Raw genomic sequence first — 19,433 nt, 5'->3', positions numbered from 1 at the left:
AATTTGAGGGTTTACATCCTCAGTGAAATTACAATTGGCATATCGCATTGAGAAGCTAATTTCTATTACATACTAATTATTGGTCAACATTGAACTGTAGTTACATTAGTGTCCCTAAGCATTTTCATGTTTAAAGTAACAATCATTTTACCCATGTTTTCTTCAGATGAAGTAACAATAGTTTTACTCATTTTATTTAAGGGCATCACAGTGGTTCAGCCAGTAGAGCTGCTCCCTTACTGCTCCAGGCAACTGGGTTCAATCCTGACCACCGGTGCTGTATGTGTGAAGTTTGCATGTTTTGCCTGTGACTGCATAGGTTTTCCTCAGTGCTCCAGTTTCTTTCTATATCCCAAAGGTGTATGAGTGGATAGATTAATTGGCCATGGTAAATTGTCCCTCATGTGTAGGAGAGTGCAAGAATCTGGGGAGAGTTGGTGGAGAAAGTCAAGAGTGTTTAGTTGGCATATGTACCAACAACGGAACAATGAAATTCAGTGAAAAAAAGGAAAGTGGGGGCAATAATCAGTGCAAGATTGGTATAAGTTTATGTTTGGTGGTTGGAGTGGATTTGATGGCCAAAAGCCCCATTCTGTGCTGTATGGTTGACATGTTTTCTTTTAACCTCTATATTCAAATGGCTTTTTTGGGGGCTTTATTTCATTTACAGAAATGTTAAAATATAAATTTAGAAAATTATATGGTATAGCTAACATTAATATCCTTTAAAGTTTGCTATTTGTGCATCATGGTACTTATATTACAATTCTCTAAATCAGCAACAGTACCTACATTTCTTTTTAAATGTCTTTATATAGCTTGTTTGCACTAGTCTTGATGAACTCAGGGAACTAATTGCCAAAATAGAGGGAGAGCTAAAAGAACTGGAAAATAATAAGAAGAAATCTGTAAGTAATTTATTTTTATTCTGTGGATTCAGATTTGAAAATCCGTTTGCCTATTAAACAAACATTTTGTACCCTAAACATTTGTCCCTGTTTTGGAGGATAAAGTTACACTGGATTAAATTCCAATTATATTAGTTCTACTTCACTGATGACAATCCAAAATAGAACCGGGGAGGAGCATTCGGCTCTCAAGCCGTTTGTTTAATAAGGTCATAGCTATAGGCTGTGGGCCGAGGAGCTTTCTCGTTCAAGTTCGTGCCGCAACTCGCGGAACTACCTGAATTTTTAACATATTGTGTAAAAATATTATATAAATCATACCTGAAACTCGTCAAGACCAAAACCTGCACATTTATTTTAAATATGGGAAAAACTTCCAATTTTCCAAGTAGTAATTGTCCAATCAATGCACGTTTGACATTGAGGTCGGACGCAATTTGACCAATCCCGCGCTCTGTTTTATGGTCGCTAGGCAGCGAGGACCCTGGGATCATGGCTGCCTCCTCATTACATCAAAACAATAACACGGTTTCCAAGGAATAAAGGTAGTGCTAACCTTGCTGATAATTTTTTTTAAATTGATTTATCATTATAAAGTTATGATGTGAACTGTTAAATAAAAATGGTAAATAACAAATGTAGAGTCAGGGTCGGTCGATCGGTCTGTCGGTCGGGCTTGTCGGTTGGGCTTGTCGGTAGGCCGTTGGATGCTGTGAAGGGTCGGTCGGGCTGTCGGTAGGCCGTTGGATGCTGTGAAGGGTCGGTCGGGCTGTCGGTAGGCTGGTGGATGCTGTGAAGGGTCGGTCGGGCTGTCGGTAGGCTGGTGGATGCTGTGAAGGGTCGGTCGGGCTGTCGGTAGGCCGGTGGATGCTGCGAAGGGTCGGTCGGGCAGTCGGCCGGCCGGTGTTGCAGCGAGTGTGCGGGCGGACTTACGGAGCCGGCGCTATGGTGGTTCTGAAGGCGGCCTGGGCGGCGTGCTGGGCAGTGCTGCTCCCCACCATTATCACCACGATGATCCAGAAGGGCATGCTGGCCGAAGTGGACTGCTCTGGAAGGGGGGCGAGTTAGGGTTAGGCGTTTTCCTCTCAGTGGAAGATGCCTTAGCCTTCCCCCAGCCTGGCACTGCCCCAGTCCCACTATGGCTGTGACCCCCCACTCTGCACACTGGCAGTCAGTGGGGTTCAGTAAATGGGGGAACCCAGAAGAACTGCCCTCACCCATTAATTAGGCTGGTTCAGGCTCAATCACAATTATATTAATTATATTATTTTTATATAATACTAGACCAAGTGCTGTTTCCCCAACGCGCGGTTGCGGGGGGGGTTGGGGGGGCGGCACACACTAATGATCCCCACAAACACACTAACTACTCCCCCCCCCCCCGCACACAAGCTAACTACCCCCCTTAATATTATATTAATATTATTAATTTGCTCCTTTTACCCCATAACCACCTTATCCACTGACACATAGCGTGTCTAGAGAGAGAGGAGGCAGTAGAGAGTGAGGGCAGAGAGAGAAGGGGGAGAGAGAGAGGGGCAAGAGATGGACGGAGAGATCAGCTGACATCTAGAGCAGCGGATGCAATAGATGAGGTTGGAGGAGATGCAGGTGAACCTCTGTCGCACCTGGAACGATTGCGTGGGTGCACCGGAGCAGCACCTCATATTTCGCTTGGGCAGTTTATACCCCAGCGGCATGAACATTACCTCCAATTTCCGGTAGCCTTTATTGTCTCCTCCCGTTCTCAGCTCTTCCTCAGCCCTCTGGCTCCTCCTCTTCCTTTCTTCTTCCCGCCCCTCCCCACCCCTCCCCACCCTACATCAGTCTGAAGAACGGTTTCGGCCCGAAACATTGCCTATTTCCTTCGCTCCATAGATGCTGCCGCACCCGCTGAGTTTCTCCAGCACTTTTGTCTACCATCCCCATGGTGTAATATGGGCATTGGACACTAGATGGCGCTTACTTTTTCGATCTAATTTTCTAATTAGTTTAATTAATTAATGTGCAACTTTTGGCACTGGCGAGTTATGACTTCCTTTTCAATTATATTTTATCTAAATCTGTGCAAATTTTCATGTCGTTCTGAGACATGGGTCACAAAAGTTGGTGAATAATGTTACAGTTGACTCGCAGAAATTGGGTCTTGGGCACCTTCAGAGGGACTTGTTCTGGTCTGGTCTAGCCCATGAATTCTGATCTAGTTCTTACTTGAGTACAATGCAAATCCATCGGAGAACATTGTTCTCATAATTATATTGCCTGAGAATGGACAGCAGGAATAAAGCTGTGCTTCAGTAATAGATTGCAATGAAAAATTCCACATTTATTAAATTATTATCTGCTCAATTTGTGCTTTTTGTCTTTAAAATGTTGTTCTCAATCAGATTAATTTAGCCATTTGACCAAATGAAATTCTTAAAAATATTACAAGCCTTACGTAAAGTTATGAAATTGAACTCTATTTTCAATGTAATAACTAAAACATTGGGGATCATAAAGTGGGCTTGCAAAATCATGTAACTCTGACACTGTGGACAAATTATAGGATTTTTTTATATTTACAGGAAAAATGGTTTTACAGGCGACAAGCTTTGAAAGATTTACACGGTACCCTTGGACGATTGTTGAATGAACTGTTGCCATGGGAACAAAAGCTAATCAAAGCTTATCAGAGAAATCGGTAATTTTTGCATTTATGTTCCCTTTCCTCGTCCTCTATGTTTTATGCTTCATTGAAATAAATTAATCATGCTGGGGAGTGGTTTTGGTGTTTTGCAGTAATGGGTCCAAGAAGCTTTGAAGGAACAAGAAATGTTGTAGCACAAAAATAGACCATTTGGTCACTTAAAGAGGTTTTCTCCCTGAGATGCCTTGTCTCAGCCCAATTTCGTTGCCACTTCTCATGCTTCTTAATGGGATTTTTTTCAATAAATTAAGTATCTTCTGAAAAATATAGATCAATGCTCCAATAACAGTTTTGTTATGTATTATTGTTTATCTCAGGGACAGTATTTTCTTTCCTAACTAGTTTTAGTGATCATCTTACGTTTTGGCAGCCTGGCTTTTTGTATTTAGTCCTCCAAAATCATTCAGATTCAAAAGAACTCATCAGACAAGGACATAAGCCATAACTAATTTCTGTCTTTTTTAAGTTAACCAAGAAACAGTGTTTGTTCTATGCATGTGGTCCATTGAGCCATGATATGTTTTTGTGTGTATGAAGGACTTCCTGAAATAGAGGCCTCCATAGATCTTTTTATTAATTACATGAGAGGTTAACTCAAAGCAAAATGTTAAAGGTCTCTAGTGTTATTTGAAGAGTTGTGAGTTCTTCCAATATTAGAGTTTCTCACTATCTTTACTTACCAACAAGTAATAAATATTTAATTATTTGTGGGATTTTTCAGTTGCTGTAACAAAACTCCCATAACTTATCCAATATATGCTGTCTGAAATTAAGATGTATAAAAAATCAACTTTTTTCATTTTATTCCTCTGTTAGTAGCTTTCAATGAAAGCCAATGTGCAATTCTGGAAATCTAATAACTGAAAATGCTTACTTTTAAAGAGCTCGAATGAAGAAAGACTTTGATGATTTTCAAAATCTGCCTGATAATGATGCATTCATTAGAGATACCTTGCAGAATGAAGAAATGGATGCAGAGCTCATGAAAGACATGGCTCTAAATGAAACAGCTTCCTCAAACTCTGAAGATCATCAAGAAATAGTTAAGCAGGAATGCTCTGAAATAGGTATCTTCATATTTTTTATATAATTCCATTTTAGATGGTTGCTCTTAACTTCTATGATTGTGTTTATTAGTACATAATGGATACTTTACTGTTGATGTTGCATGGTTATTTAAAAGGAAAAATGATTCACCTCATTTTCAGCAATATACAAAGCCAAGAACAGTTTAACTGTTACTTTGTCCAAAAGGCTTCAGAACCATTTTTGAACTTGTATGCAATAATAACATTCAGAGTAGGTAAAGGGTTATTATAAAGCAAGCCTGGTGTCATAATGACTGATTAGTGATAAGAATCCCGAGTGATTTCCTATTTTTACCAAATTGTTGCTGCCTCAAATGCATTTCATTCTTCTCTACTTTTGTGTGGTGATAATTGTCAGTTAATCAATAATGATTGCAGACTTTTAGATTTTCTTTTTATGCATGTTCCACACTCTTTGAAAATCCCTAAAGCCAATCATTTACAATTGCAGCTAGTGATTCCAATTAGCATTCCTTTGAAGCTCCAGAAGACAAAACTCCAGAACTGTTTATTTTTCCTCCCCAGACATGAATTAATCACTAAAAAATCTTCAAACAATAGTAAGCCAACGTGCAAAACAGAGGCTGTAGATGGTTGCTTATTTGGTTATGCTGTCCTTAATATCTTTTTCATCCATTTCTCAACTGACAATGTGTCCAGCCAATTAATATATCAGTTGACTTTCTTAAATTAGCTGACAGAGGACTGTTATACTGCATCAGGAAGCAACAGTTCAGGTGCTTACTTTTGCAATGAATGGATCTTTGGTTTATTGGTGTGCAAAATGGCAACCACTGACTTTCCTTAGTGAAATAATTTAGGAGATTGCAATCAAGGGGAATTCCAGAATCTTTTAGGAAAATCTGACATATATTATGAGACGGATTATTAAGAAGAGTAAATCCCCAATAAAGATAATTTAAATATAACTACTGTCTTTCAGAGTACTTGAGCCTCGAACATAGACAACCTAATTATGTTTGGGCGTTCATTCGCAAGAACAGGATGAGAATATACTGTTTCTTTTAAATAATTAAAACGCCCCCAGAATTGAACTGTGGAAAACCTAGCACATATCAAGACCATATTATAAATATAGCTAGTAGATGCGTGGCTTGGCAGCAGAACAGTGTCCTGCTACATCTGGGAGAGTTTAGGACTAGTCATAGCGTCAGAATTAAAGGACATTCTTTTAGGAAGGAGATGAGGAGAATTTTCTTTAGTCAAAGGGTGGTGAATCTAAAATTCTTTGCCACAGAAGGCTGTGGAGGCCAGCTCAGTGGATATTTTTAAGGCAGAGATAGATAGATTCTTGATTAGTACAGGTGTCAGAGGTTATGGGGAGAAGGCAGGACAATAGTGTTAGGAGTGAGAGATAGATCAGCCATGATTGATTGGCGGAGTGGACTTGATGGGCCAAATTCCCTAATTTGACTGCTCTCACTTATGACCTTATAATCTGTGTGACTCTCTTATTTTGGGTCATGATACTGCTTCTCTCAGATGAGCATCCAGACATTGTGTGCAACAGAGCACATGTTCCTTGCTGTTTTATAATTCAAACTACCAAGCTAAATCACTTTGGTATTTTAAGATCTAGGATAGAAATTAGTTTGCCTCTCCTGATAGCCACCTGGTCCTGTGTTCCTGCTCATTTATAGGAGCTATGCTTTGATCATATGATCCCTTTCAAATGTATTTCTTCAAATGTCTGTTTTGATGGATAATTAAAGATTTGGCAAGAAAATCAAATCAAGTATCTGAATAAATTTTCATTGACTTAGAATCTTTGCCATTCTTACAGAGTAATTTAGAGTGAATATATATTACATCAAAAGCGAGTTAATATCAGTTAACCATTCGCAATTCAATCAAATTTATAAAGATATTCGCAACTTGAACTCAATTAAATGAAAAATCAATTTGCTACTTTCTATCCTTGAGCTTTGCAATCCGCAACTCTTTATCCTTGTGGCTCGCACCTGTTTTTTTAATATCTGGTTTATGTCCAACAATCTGCCCAGCAAAATAAAAAATCCTTGCCTATGTTCACCGATTATTGGCCACACTTTGTCTTGCCAGCTTTCCAGCTTTCTCTCCCACTCTTCCAGCTTTCTCTCCCACTCCTTCAGCAATCAGTTTGAAGAGGGCCCTGACCCGAAACGTCACCTATCCATGTTCTCCAAAGATGGTGCCTGACAAATTAACTGCTGACTAACTTGTTAAAATGTATTTATTAAATCACAATTTTCTGGGCATTGTTACATTCATTGTACTCAAAAACCCAGTGTGAAGGCTGATGAGAAAATGCTGTGTTTAGCTGATTAGTGACTGCTTGTGATCTTTGTTTTGGAGGGAAATGAAATAAGAATCTGATTCTCTGAGTTTACTTGCAACTACATCTCCGACCTATTTGGAGCATCAGGGAATCACTCATTAGTGTAATGCTTTCAGCAAACTATTTGGAGAATGCTGAATTAAGCCCTCATTGGTTTCCAACTGACAAGGTTTCTAATGCTTCCATGTGAAAACTTCATCTTATTTCATGCATGGAGAATTGCATTGTTGATGTGTCTTTTGGCATTCGAAGTTAATGAATTGTGCATCTTCATTGTAGACCAATCATTCTTGATTTTGTGTTGCAATAAGTTTGATCTTAAGAACTTATTCACATGGTGAAAAGATCATTCAGTTGTTTTAGTGGCTACCATACAAATCAACTTGAAACTTTCTTCAATGGTGTCCAAAGCAATAGATGAAACAACTTTATCTTGAGAGACTGTGTGGAAGAAGATGCTACATTTTAATATGCCATTTCTGGCGCCGGAACTAGTAACTGAGCATCAGGTAACCAATTATGTCTATGATTGCATCATACAACACTGTAGTGCAGGGAGCAAGGCTGGGAGCTTTCCAGCGTTTTCTGGCCATCACTCCAGAAGCCAGATATAAAGTTGTCACGGAAACAAACTGGGTAAATTTAACTGCAGCACATAGCTTTTGATTTTTCCTTTTGACAATTGATGTTATGGCTGCTACTCGGGAACATTTCCATCTCTGGCTTAACCAATGTGATGTACAACTCTAACATGACGTCTCAAACCTTATGTTTTGATCGGTAGATAATTCTGCTACAACGTGATTTGTTTAGTTTGGAGATACAGCGTGGAAATGGGCCCTTTGGCCCACCAGGTCCACACTGACGAGCCAACGACCATACACTAGTTCTATCCTACACAACTAGGGGTAATTTACAGAGGCCAAATATCCTAAAAACCTGCATGTTTTTGAAATGTGGGAGGTAACCAGAGCACCTGGAGAAAACTCGCGATAGTCACAGGGAGAACATACAAACTCCATACAGACAGCACCCGTAGTCAGGATCGACCCCAGGTCTCTGGTGCTATGAGGCGACAAGTCTACTGCTGGACCACTGTGACTCCCAAAATTGTTGTGTTCCTAGGAAATATTAGAGCACATAACCACATCTGCGTTAAATAATTTTTCCAGAGACTCGGGACGCAACCAAAGGCACATATTTTGGTGGAGTAATTTAAACTCTCGAAAGATCGAGAGGAGATATTTGGGAGGTTTAATGTCATAGAAATATGCAACACACAAACAGGTCCTTCGGCCCAAATTGTCAATCCCCAGAATGCCCATCTAAGCTAGTCCCATTTGTCTGCTTTGGTCCATATCCCTCTAAAACCCTATTCGTGTCCCTGTTCAAGTTCCTTTAAAATGTTGTTAAAGTACCTGCCTTAACTATTTTGTCTGGCAGCTCATTCCACAAAACTGTGTGAAAAGGTCTCCCCTAAGTTTCCCATTCAATTTATCCATTCACACCTTAAAAGTTTCTGAACGTTGAGAATTTTAACATGAGGCTTTTCTTAATCCCATGCCAACATAAGTTATCAAAAAATGGGAGATGGAACTAAGAGTTAGTGCATATTAGGACATAGGCACATAGTGATCATATATGAATAGTTTACCTTAGCTTTCTCTGCAGTTATCACTAAGCACAATGCCCTTCATAATGTTTGGGACAAAGACCCATCATTTATTTATTTGCCTCTGTACTCCACATTTGAGATTTGTAATAGATACAATCACATGAGGTTAAAGTGCACATTGTCAGATTTTAATAAAGGCCATTTTTATACATTTTGGTTTCACCATATAGAAATTACAGCAGTGTTTATACATAGTCCCCCCCCATTTCAGGGCACCATAATGTTTGGGACAACAATGTCATGTAAATGAAAGTAGTCATGTTTAGTATTTTGTTGCATATCCTTTGCATGCAATGACTGCTTGAAGTCTGTGATTCATGGACATCACCAGTTGCTGGGTGTCTTCTCTGGTGATGCTCTGCCAGGCCTGTATTGCAGCCATCTTTAGCTTATGCTTGTTTTGGGGGCTAGTCCCCTTCAGTTTTCTCTTTAGCATATAAAAGACATGCTCAATTGGGTTCAGATCGGGTGATTGACTTGGCCACTCAGGAATTGACCATTTTCTAGCTTTGAAAAACTCCTTTGTTGCTTTAGCTCTATGTTTGGGATCATTGTCTTGCTGTAGAATAAACCGCCGGCCAAAGAGTTTTGAAGCATTTGTTTGAACTTGAGCATATAGATTATGCGACTACCATCAGTAATTGTATCATCAAGGAAGATAAGTGAACCAGTACCTTCAGCAGCCATACATGCCCAGGCCATAACACCCCCACCACCGTGTTTCACAGATGAGGTGGAATGCTTTGGATCTTGGGCAGTTCCTTCTCGCCACCTTACTTTGTTCTTGCCATCACTCTGACATAAGTTAATCTTTGTCTCATCTGTCCACAAGACCTTTTTCCAGAACTGTAGTTGCTCTTTTAAGTACTTCTTGGCAAACTGTAACCCGGCCATCCTATTTTTGCAGCTAACCAGTGGTTTGCATCTTGCAGTGTAGCCTCTGTATTTCTGTACATGAAGTCATCTGCAGACAGTGGACATTGACAAATCCACACCTTACTCCCGAAGAGTGTTTCTGATCTGTCGGATAGGTGATTGGGTATTTTTCCTTTATTATAGAGAGAACTCTTCTGTCATCAGCTGTGGAGGTCTTCCTTGGCCTGCTAGTCCCTTTGCAATTAGTAAGCTCACCAGTGCTCTCTTTCTTCTTAATGTTCCAAACAGTTGATTTTGGTAAGCCTAAGGTTTGGCTGATGTTTGGCAGTTTTATTCTTGTTTCTCAGTCTCATAATGGCTTCTTTGACTTTCATTGACACAACTTTGGTCCTCGTTGATAAACAGCAATAAAAGTTTCCAAAGCTGATGGAAAGACTGGAGGAAAGACTAGGTGCTGAGAGCTCTCTTATACCTGCATTAAGGAGGCAATTAAACACCTGAGCAATTACAAACTCCCATGAAGCCATGTGTCCCAAACATTATGGTGCCCTGAAATGGGGGGGACTATGCATAAACACTGCTATAATTTCTACATGGTGAAACCAAAATGTATAAAAATGGCATTTATTAAAATCTGACAATGTGCACTTTAACCACATGTGATTTTTTTATATTACAAATCTCAAATTGTGGAGTACAGAGGCAAATAAATAAATGATGGGTCTTTGTCCCAAACATTATGGAGGGCACTGAACATCGGCAATATGTAGAACATTTAGTATTTAACGTAGCAGCAGAGGTCTGTACACATCACTGCCCTTTTTATTGTGATAGTTACCGGTTTCCCTCCAATGCATTTGTACTTACTGTTAATCACTTTGATATCTTTCAGATGACATGTTGCAGCTAGATGCAGAGCTATCTATGACCAGAAAAGAATGTTCCAGCAAAGAAACACAGAAACAAGCTTCCAAGAATCCTAAAAGGCAAATTAAATGTAATGATCTTGAATGTTCAAAGGAATCTCCACCTTGCAAAAAGACCAAAATAAGCACAAATGACACTGCTGCAAATCTCAACAGACTAGATGCATCATTTGACTTTGATGTGGGAAACCAAAAGATTGAATCAAAATCTGCAACAGGACAGCAGCCAATTGATTCAACCAACTTGAGCAAACCTGAAGAACTATTTGTCAAGTCAGATAATTCAAAAGGGGAGATAGCCAATGCACCGCGATCAACAGTGCAGAAAGGGACCAAACCTATTCAAGCCTTACTTGCAAAACACAAAGGGAACAAAGTGACCTTAACCACTCAGACATCCTCCTCTGTAACAGAGACAAGCAGTCCAGAAGAGATGACAACTTCAGCCACATTACATCCTAGTCCAGTGAAATTCTGTTCACCTCCTCCTGTGTCTCCAAAAGGTCCCCTACAAATGTTATATAAAATGCCTGATGGATCCTGTGTGCCAATTGATCTAAGTAACAGCCAGATTAAGATGATTGCAGTCCAACCTATTATTGACCCAAAATCTGGAGAAAAGATTATGCAGCAGTTACTTATTTTACCCAAAAACTTCCTGGCTCAACAGCAAGATGGTAAATATGTTGAAAGGGGAAGTTCACCCAAGCCACAAAGGGAACTGGAGAAACAGGCCTCTATTGCGTCTCAAAATACTAACGTGGAACATTTTCCTTTGGTTGACATTCAGTGCCTGCCGCCTGTTAAAGTTCAGCCACAAATTTCCAGTTTAACAAAAGGCAGGATCACGACAAGTACGGCAACAGCAACAATTTCTGCTGGTCAACCAACGAGAGTTACGTCATCTTCGTACAATTTCTTGGCATCGTCAACCGTCGTTGTATCAGATAGAAGGCCGGAAATGTCGACCATCATGGCACCTGCGGTTTCAACATCAAGCACTGGACAAAGACAGTCAGCATCTATTCAGTCTATAACACCAACAAAGCTACAGAGCAGATCAATTACTAACATTGGAACAACATTGAGCTCTAACTCGCAGCAATCAAAGGAATCAACTGAAGTAAAACAAGAGCTTAAAACTGTGTGCATAAGAGATTCTCAGTCTATTTTAGTCATGACACGTGGAGGAAACACAGGTGTTGTTAAGGTGCAATCCTGTTCAGACCAAAAGTCACCTAACGCTATTAATCCCAGGCCAATATTTACTTTTTTACCAGAGGTTCAGAACTTTGTTGTATCGAAAACCCAACCATCATCACCATTGACTTCTCTTGTACCAACGCAGACTTCCCTTTCAAGCCTAGGTCAGCTCCCTGTTTCCAGTTCTGCTTCATCGGTTCCATTGGGCCTAAATAACTTGGCTGGGGAAACAGTTAAACTGGGACCTAACAAAACTGTGAGTAATTCAGGTCTGGTACCTGTTCGTATACCTCTGCCCACAATATTGTCTGCTGTTTCAGACAGTCCAACTGTGCACACCAGTTCCCCCAACACCTTGAATATGGTCAGTGGTCCCCTGGGTGGCTTAAATAGTGGTGGTCCTGTCCAAAATAAGGTAGCAATAACTCAAGCACCATCACTGCAATTCTCTCTTGATGCTACAAGTTGCAAACAGCTATTTCTTACCCCACCAGAAAGTAATAAGACAGGAGATGGTGCATTTTTGGCTGGAACCACAGTGCCAAAACTTCTATTGGTTCCGAGTCCCTCTGCTGCACCTTGTGGAACGAATCAAGTCAGCCTGGCTGCTAATGCACAACCTCAAAAGTTAATCTTTATGAGTCCACCTACAACATCAATGTCCTCGCCCTCTAACTTAATATTAACAAAATTACCCCATCCACCGCATGCTCCACTACTAAACACAGCACCGATGTCCGTGAAAAATCCAGATCCTTGTCAGGTTGTGCTGGTACCATACACCAGAGAAATGCCAATGAAGACTAATACATTGCCTGGCCCATTTCAGGTAAAAGAAATTAACAAGGGAAATCCAGCTCATCTTGCTCGTAACAATATCCAAAATATCCCAGGAATCAATGCTTTGCCGAACATACCTGCGAAGATTGGAGAGGGATTATCTGCCACACGTGCAGTCTTACCAACAACTTGTATTAGCACTTCAGCAATTCCTTCAGTTGCAGTTGGGAATCGAAACTCTGTATCTTTTAAGAACTCCACAGGAATTAAAATGTCTGTTAGAAATGCACACACAGTAGCAACAACAGCTGCAGGTGCAACTATTCCATCGCCAACGTTTGGAACTTTTGGTTCACAACCCACTACATTACTTAAAATAAATGAAAACATATCTAGATCTAATCAAACATTGTTGTCAACTAGGCATCCTGTTGCTATTTCAACAGTGAAAGCAGAACACCTTGCTTCATCAATGCTTCTTGCATCTGTACAGCCAAAGGTGCCACAGCAGACACTGACTCCATCTCTCTCTTTGCCAATTACAACTGCTTTACCTAACCCAATCACAGTCAATTCAAAGATAGTACCAGCAAGCGCTCAACCTATAAGTATAGCCTTTAACCCGCAAAACTCGCATTTTTCAAAAGACACTTGTCAAACAGTCATTCGATTCCAGAATCCAAACACAATAGCATCACAAATCAATTCAAGTACTGCTCCCAGGTTTGCATCTGTTCAGGCACCTACTCGCCCACCAGCTGGAGGTAATGTGATGTCTTCAACTGTTTTGGGTCTTAATTCAACACATCAATCTACGTTACCCAGTTTAACAAAGCATCCTGTACGTACTAATACAATTACTACAGCTACTTCCCTAATGCAGCCTGTAGCTTCTGTGCCATCCTCAGTCAGCAGAGTTTCTGGACCACTAGATGAGTCTTGTATACGGCAGAAAATAGTTATCAACACAAGCACTCCTTTGGCACCAGGAACTCAAATAGTCATCAACAATCATCGGTTTATTGTTCCACCTCAAGGCCTTGGATCTGGTAGTCACGTCCTGCTGATTTCTAATACACTGAAACAAAGTACTCCAGGATTTCATGTAGGAACTGACGTTACAACTGCTTGTCAGAAGGCCTTGATGGTACCTGCTGTATCCCATTGTTCTCAATCCTCTGTGTTGCCTTGTGTTCCTCCATCTGAAAAGTTACTTCATAATCTCTGTCCTCCGAGTACTCCTCAAATTATAACTGCTGTTTCTAAATCCGCTCAGTTCACAACAGGATCCACACAGCTAAATGTTTCTGCAGCAAGATCTCAGCCTCAAACGATAATATCTAACTTCCAAGCCACTACAACCCAGACTGCCACAGTTCTTCCTGTAGACACAGCTTTCAACAAGTTATTGGTCAGTCCAGAGGGAGCTGTTTTAAATGCTATTAATACTGTGGGTAATCCAGTTGCAAAAGTAGTATCACCTTCCTCTCTGACTTGTGTTTCGGGGAATTCGAATACTAGTGCTGCTGTCGTCTTCCCGGCATTAAAGACTTCTGAAGTCCTTGAACCTACCAGAACCATTTCAGCATCTTCCAGTCTTTGAACTACGACTGCTGTAAATCAGAACCATGGGGAACACAAGAGCCTTGGACAGGACTGGAATCATTCTTAGATTACGTTTTTGGTTTAGGGTTAAGGCACAATTTATTACATCAGCCGAACTCTATAAAATAGTGACTGAGACATTAAGAGGCACAATATTTATTAGTCTGCAGTTACTAAATTCCTGTTGCAAGGATGCTTTCCTAGTGTTGTCTCTGTGAAACTTGTGTATTTCAATGTACAAAACAATGTTTAAAATTGTAAGACGGCAAATTTTGAAGGTACTTGTAAATTTCCCCTGGTTTATAATTTTAACAAAAGCTAGCAATTATATTGATTGCTTACTGTGCACTCAAAAGCTTCTTGCACACTTGCAGTATGATCTGTATTGATGTCCATATCTTTGGTATGCTGCAATGTTCCACTTAAGTGTGTGACCTTTTTTAAAAAAAAATGTGCAGTTCAAAACAGAGCATTGGACTTGTTTATATGCTGTTGCTGCCTTTTTAAAGTATTTAACGTAGAAAACTTCTGCAGTTGTACAGATGTAAATACTTTTGAACCCAGAAAGTTGTACTAAAGTGAATGTACAAAAGAATTTTGCTAATTTATTTGTTTGTTTATATAATGTATAGGTTTTTAAGCTGTTTAGTAGCTTTTAAGGACCATTGTTTAGAAAAATGCAGACAGATCTGCATGATTAAAATGTGTGCAATTGTTATTTATATGCGTAAATAGTTTTTTTATTCCAATGCAAATTCCATCCTGAACTATAATTCTATTTGGATTCAATTCCAAATTTATAGTGGGATTTTTTGTCTTCAAATTTGACTGCATTACTTGAATTATGAATCTCTTCTACTTGGCTATTAAGGGGAAAAACAAGCATTTTAGGTTGTACAGCTAGGCTTTTTTAAACACAATTTTTCCAGTAATCCTTTGTAGAATTCCAATAGCAACTTTCAGGTAATGGTGAGGAGTGGTAATATCAGGCACATTGGTAGACTGGAGAAATTTCAATTTTGATAGTCTGAAAAAAATTCCTTGGATGCTACAAATGTACAATATTTGGAAGGAGTTGTACTGGTGATTATGATCGGGCAAATTGAGCTGCACAGGAGATTCTCTGTGCTCTTGTATTTCCTATTCATCCTGGAGAGGATTCTAAGGAAAAAGACATACATGTATTCGGAAACGCATGGGGTCGATTAGGGATAGCCAGTTTCGATTTGTGCATGGGAGATCTATATTTCATGAATTTGATTTGAGCTTTTTTAAGAAATAACCAATAAGATTGATGAGGGCAGTGCCGTTGACATAGTCTGTATGAACTTTCACAGAGTGTTTGATAAGGTTCTGCAAGGAGAGTACTCTTCAAGGTTAGATCAAGGAATCCATGGAGAGCTGGCTACCTGAATACAGATTTGGATGAGGTTAGTTAAAATTAGAGAAATCAGCAAACATACCACTGGGCTGTAATTAACTAATTTCTCTCAGTGTCACTGACTCGTTTCTTTCAAGCATAGTTTTCTTTTATTTGACCAACCAGTGAATAGACTCAGCATTTCTGATATGCCCATTTGTCTTGTGATAAAAAATAATTTGTGTATTGTATCCTATTTGTCCAAAATTACTTCCTATATTCAGTGTGTCAGGAAATGCTGGTTCTTGCATTTGGTCTTTCAGCTCACACTTTTTTTAAAGTACACAGGTAGTTGTCTTGTATTTTCAAAATAAGTCCAATTTTGTTCATTTTCTCTTCAACCAACACTTTAGGGATGTTTGTTTCTGAGCAGTTGTTAGTAGAATGGGTAATTCATTCCAGATTTTTTATTTGTTCAGTTTTCAGGATCCGTGCATCTCTGGTAAGTTTGGCCTTCATTGCCTATCCATAACTGCAGTTGAGAAGATGGTGGTGCAGCACACTATTGACCGGTTGGTGAGGATATCCTGCAGTGCTATTGTTTCGAGAGCTGCATAATTTAGACCTAGTGACGATGAAGGGACAGTGATATATTTTCAAGTCAGAATGGTGTGCTGCTTCGAATTAAAACTGCAGTTAGAGGACTTCCATGCACCTACCCTTTTTCTTCCTGGCTGTAATGACTGCAAGTTTAGAAGGTGTCAGAACATCTGTGATAAGCAACTGCCGTGCATTTGATAGATGGTGCTCACAGCATCCACTATGCAGTGGTGTTAAAGGGATTAAACATTTTGGGTGTTGTATGTAATGTCAGTGAAGCAGGCAGACTTTTCCTGGATCATCTCCAGCAATGGTGAGCATTAAATAACACTTCTTATTTGTACCTCGGGTGGAGGCATGTTGATTCGAAGCACTGGTCTTCGGTACTACAGTAATGGTATCTGATACCAGAGCCTTCACAAGAGTTCTCAGTCATTTATAATGCTATGTAAAGTGCATGTAACTCACTGAAGGCTGGCTTCTATTCTGATTGGTGTGTGAGGGGGAAGCCAATTCGAATCAACTACATGGCTTTTTGGCTGAATGCAGTTGCGAATGCTTAGCACTGGCATGCTGGATCCTGCCATTGTTAGATTTTAAAATCATGTTTTTAGATGTTGAGACCTTTTAAGTGTCTTATTCTGTGTAAACTGCGTGTCCATATGCAAGAAACAAAGATATACTTGTGCAGCATTTAAGGAAAATAGAAAGTTGACCATTGCATCAAGAATAATGGAGTGCTAGATTAAGGAAGTTTAGCTACAATCGTAAAGTTCATTGAGAAGACTGCAGCTGGAGTGCTTATGGATGAGACCATCTTATTTAAGGATGTAGGCAAAATAGTGAGGCATAGTTTCATTAGAATGATTTATTAGGTGAGAATCAGTAAAGAAAAAAAACAGCGGAATGGTCTTTATGGAATAAAGGGAGATTTCAACGATACATAAGATTCTGAAGACAAAATAGAATGTGCGAGGATATTTTCCTTATCTGGGTGTTTTGGCATGGAATTAGAATGAAATCGCAGAATATTTCATGTGATAGGAGTAGAATTAGGCCATTTGGCCCATCAAGTCTACTCCGCCATTCAATCATGGCTGATATATCTCTTCCCCCTAATCCCATTCTCCTGCCTTCTCCCCACAACCTCTCACACCCATACTAATCAAGAATCCATCTATCTCTGCCAAATATATCCACTGACTTTGCCTCCACAACCTTCTGTGGCAAGGAGTTCCACAGATTCACCACCCCCTGACTAAAGAAATTCCTCCTCATCTTCTTAAAAGAACGCCATTTAATTCTGAAGCTATGACCTGTAGTCCTAGACTCTCTGCACCAGAGAGCTATGGCTGTTCCACTATATAGTAAAACTGAATATGTTTACGTCTTCGGGATTTATGGAATTGGAAAGCCAAGAAATTAAAGTCATGATCAACCATAATTATATTGCAGGACTTACTCAAGGAGCTATTTGCCTGCTTGCATTCCATCTTATCCTGTATTTGAATCAGCAGAAGAGAGAAAAAATAACTATCTTGTCTTCACCAATCTCCTTGTATCACTTGACTGCCGTATCAGAGATTCATAACAGCACTGGAAAGAATTACAACTGTTCAGTCAGCCCAAACGATATCCTGTCTTGTTACTGTTCACAGCTTGTAATCATGTGTGACACAATATCTGTGTGGAAGCACAGGGAGGTATTGGACTGTTGTTGGTATTAGAATTGTATTTTATGACAAAATGACCACTCTCCATAAGGATGCCACCAAGTCAAGGGGACCAACCATGATAACGGAAGCAACCTCATGCATACCTTAAACAGGCTGTGATCTTAATGAATGTGCAACATGCGACTGTGTAAGTGTTATGGGCTTGTCCCACTTGGCAATTTTTTAGGCAACTGCCAACGACTGTCATAGTCGTAGCAGGTTGCCAAAAAACCAGCGACAACCTACGACAGCACCTACATCAGGAGAAGTCAAGCTACGCTCATTGGCGTCAAACCCAATGTCGGCGAAAAATTTTCAACATGTTGAAAATTTAGCGGCGACCAGAAAGACGCTACGACTTTTTGCGCGACTGAGGAGACTACTCCCTAGATAGAGCTCTTGGGGCTAGTGGAGTCAAGGGAAATGGGGAGAAGGCAGGCACGGGTTATTGATAGGGGACGATCAGCCATGATCACAATGAATGGCGGTGCTGGCTCGAAGGGCCGAATGGCCTCCTCCTGCTCCTAATTTCTATGTTTCTATGTTTCCGGTGAACATGTGGCGACAAACTAGTCGCCTGTAGTTGCCTAAAAAATCGTCTTAAGTGGGACAGGCCCAAAAAATAACAAAGTAATCTCAATCAAAGGATCAACCAAGGTTCTGCAGTCCTGTCTCATGCTGCCATGAACGGCTGTGAACAACTAGTAGAAGGAGGCTGATCCTGTACAAATGAGCAAAACTAACAAAGCTGAAAAGTTTCCATCTTCTCAAGGTGCCCTTTATTAAAGAAGTCAATTCTATTCACTCTGTTATCCTGAAACAGCAACATTGACCCGGAATTCTTGTGCACTGCATTCTTGTGTCACAGTATGGAAGCTCTCGTATCAGTTCATCATTCTGTGCTGACCATTATGCACCCATTGGCATTGCTTGTTATACTGAAGCTATTGCTACCAGCATTAGCCGTGTCTCCAGTTGAATGGTTCCAATGCTGTTGGAATTGCTACTTAACCAAGAAAATACCTAGATACACCCTGTTCACAAAGAGCAGGGTTAATATTCTTTGGCAGTCTCTTGGGATTGTATGATGACTTATTTCCATTTCGGTAGTTCATAAAAATGGGAGTTAACGCTGCATCGTGAATTCTTTAATGGGGAGGGGTGACTTGTAAACCAACTTACCTGCCGTTTTGGTCCAGGACAATTGAAGGCCAAACTCTGTTGGACAGACCTGGCACACACATTCTTGGAAACATGCACACTATAAACATATAAGCATTCACTCTGGCCACATTCAGACATGATCACACTATTTACTCCAGTGCCATTTTCTCACATCCCTTCCTTCCTATTTCTCCACCCACACCCTACATGAATCATTACCATATAATTTGACAAATATAATCTGATGGCTATCATCACCTGATGATCCAGCAGTGTTACAGAAAATGTCTAAAATTGCTTCCACAAAAATACAAGGAAATAGTAGGAGTAGGCCACTCAAGCCTCCCTTGCCTTTCACCATGGTCATGACTGACATTACTTACCATCACCCAGCGGGGTCACAACATCGGAGGCCTGGATTGCCTCAGCGCAGAGGGAGAGCAAGGAGGGAAGAGACAATGACTTTGGGACTATAAACTATGTTGAGTGTTTGTTTTGTTGTTTAT

The 19,433-nt window shown here is 40.1% G+C and overlaps 1 protein-coding gene across 1 annotated transcript in view; it reads left to right on the top strand.

Annotated features, from left to right (window-relative positions):
- kiaa2026 (KIAA2026 ortholog) overlaps positions 1-14,810 on the top strand; it is a 69,700-nt gene extending 54,890 nt beyond the window's left edge. Inside the window, 4 exon segments of the mRNA XM_033017961.1 lie at positions 819-908; positions 3,476-3,591; positions 4,480-4,664; positions 10,467-14,810. Coding sequence (XP_032873852.1) covers positions 819-908; positions 3,476-3,591; positions 4,480-4,664; positions 10,467-14,086 — 4,011 coding nt within the window. The 3' untranslated portion in view covers positions 14,087-14,810.
- The last annotated feature ends 4,623 nt before the right edge of the window (positions 14,811-19,433 follow it).

The sequence above is a fragment of the Amblyraja radiata genome, chromosome 3 (assembly GCF_010909765.2).
Source record: "Amblyraja radiata isolate CabotCenter1 chromosome 3, sAmbRad1.1.pri, whole genome shotgun sequence".
Taxonomy (NCBI): Eukaryota; Metazoa; Chordata; class Chondrichthyes; order Rajiformes; family Rajidae; genus Amblyraja; species Amblyraja radiata.
Note: the sequence above shows the minus strand (reverse complement) of the source record. Positions and strands in the feature narration are given on the sequence as shown.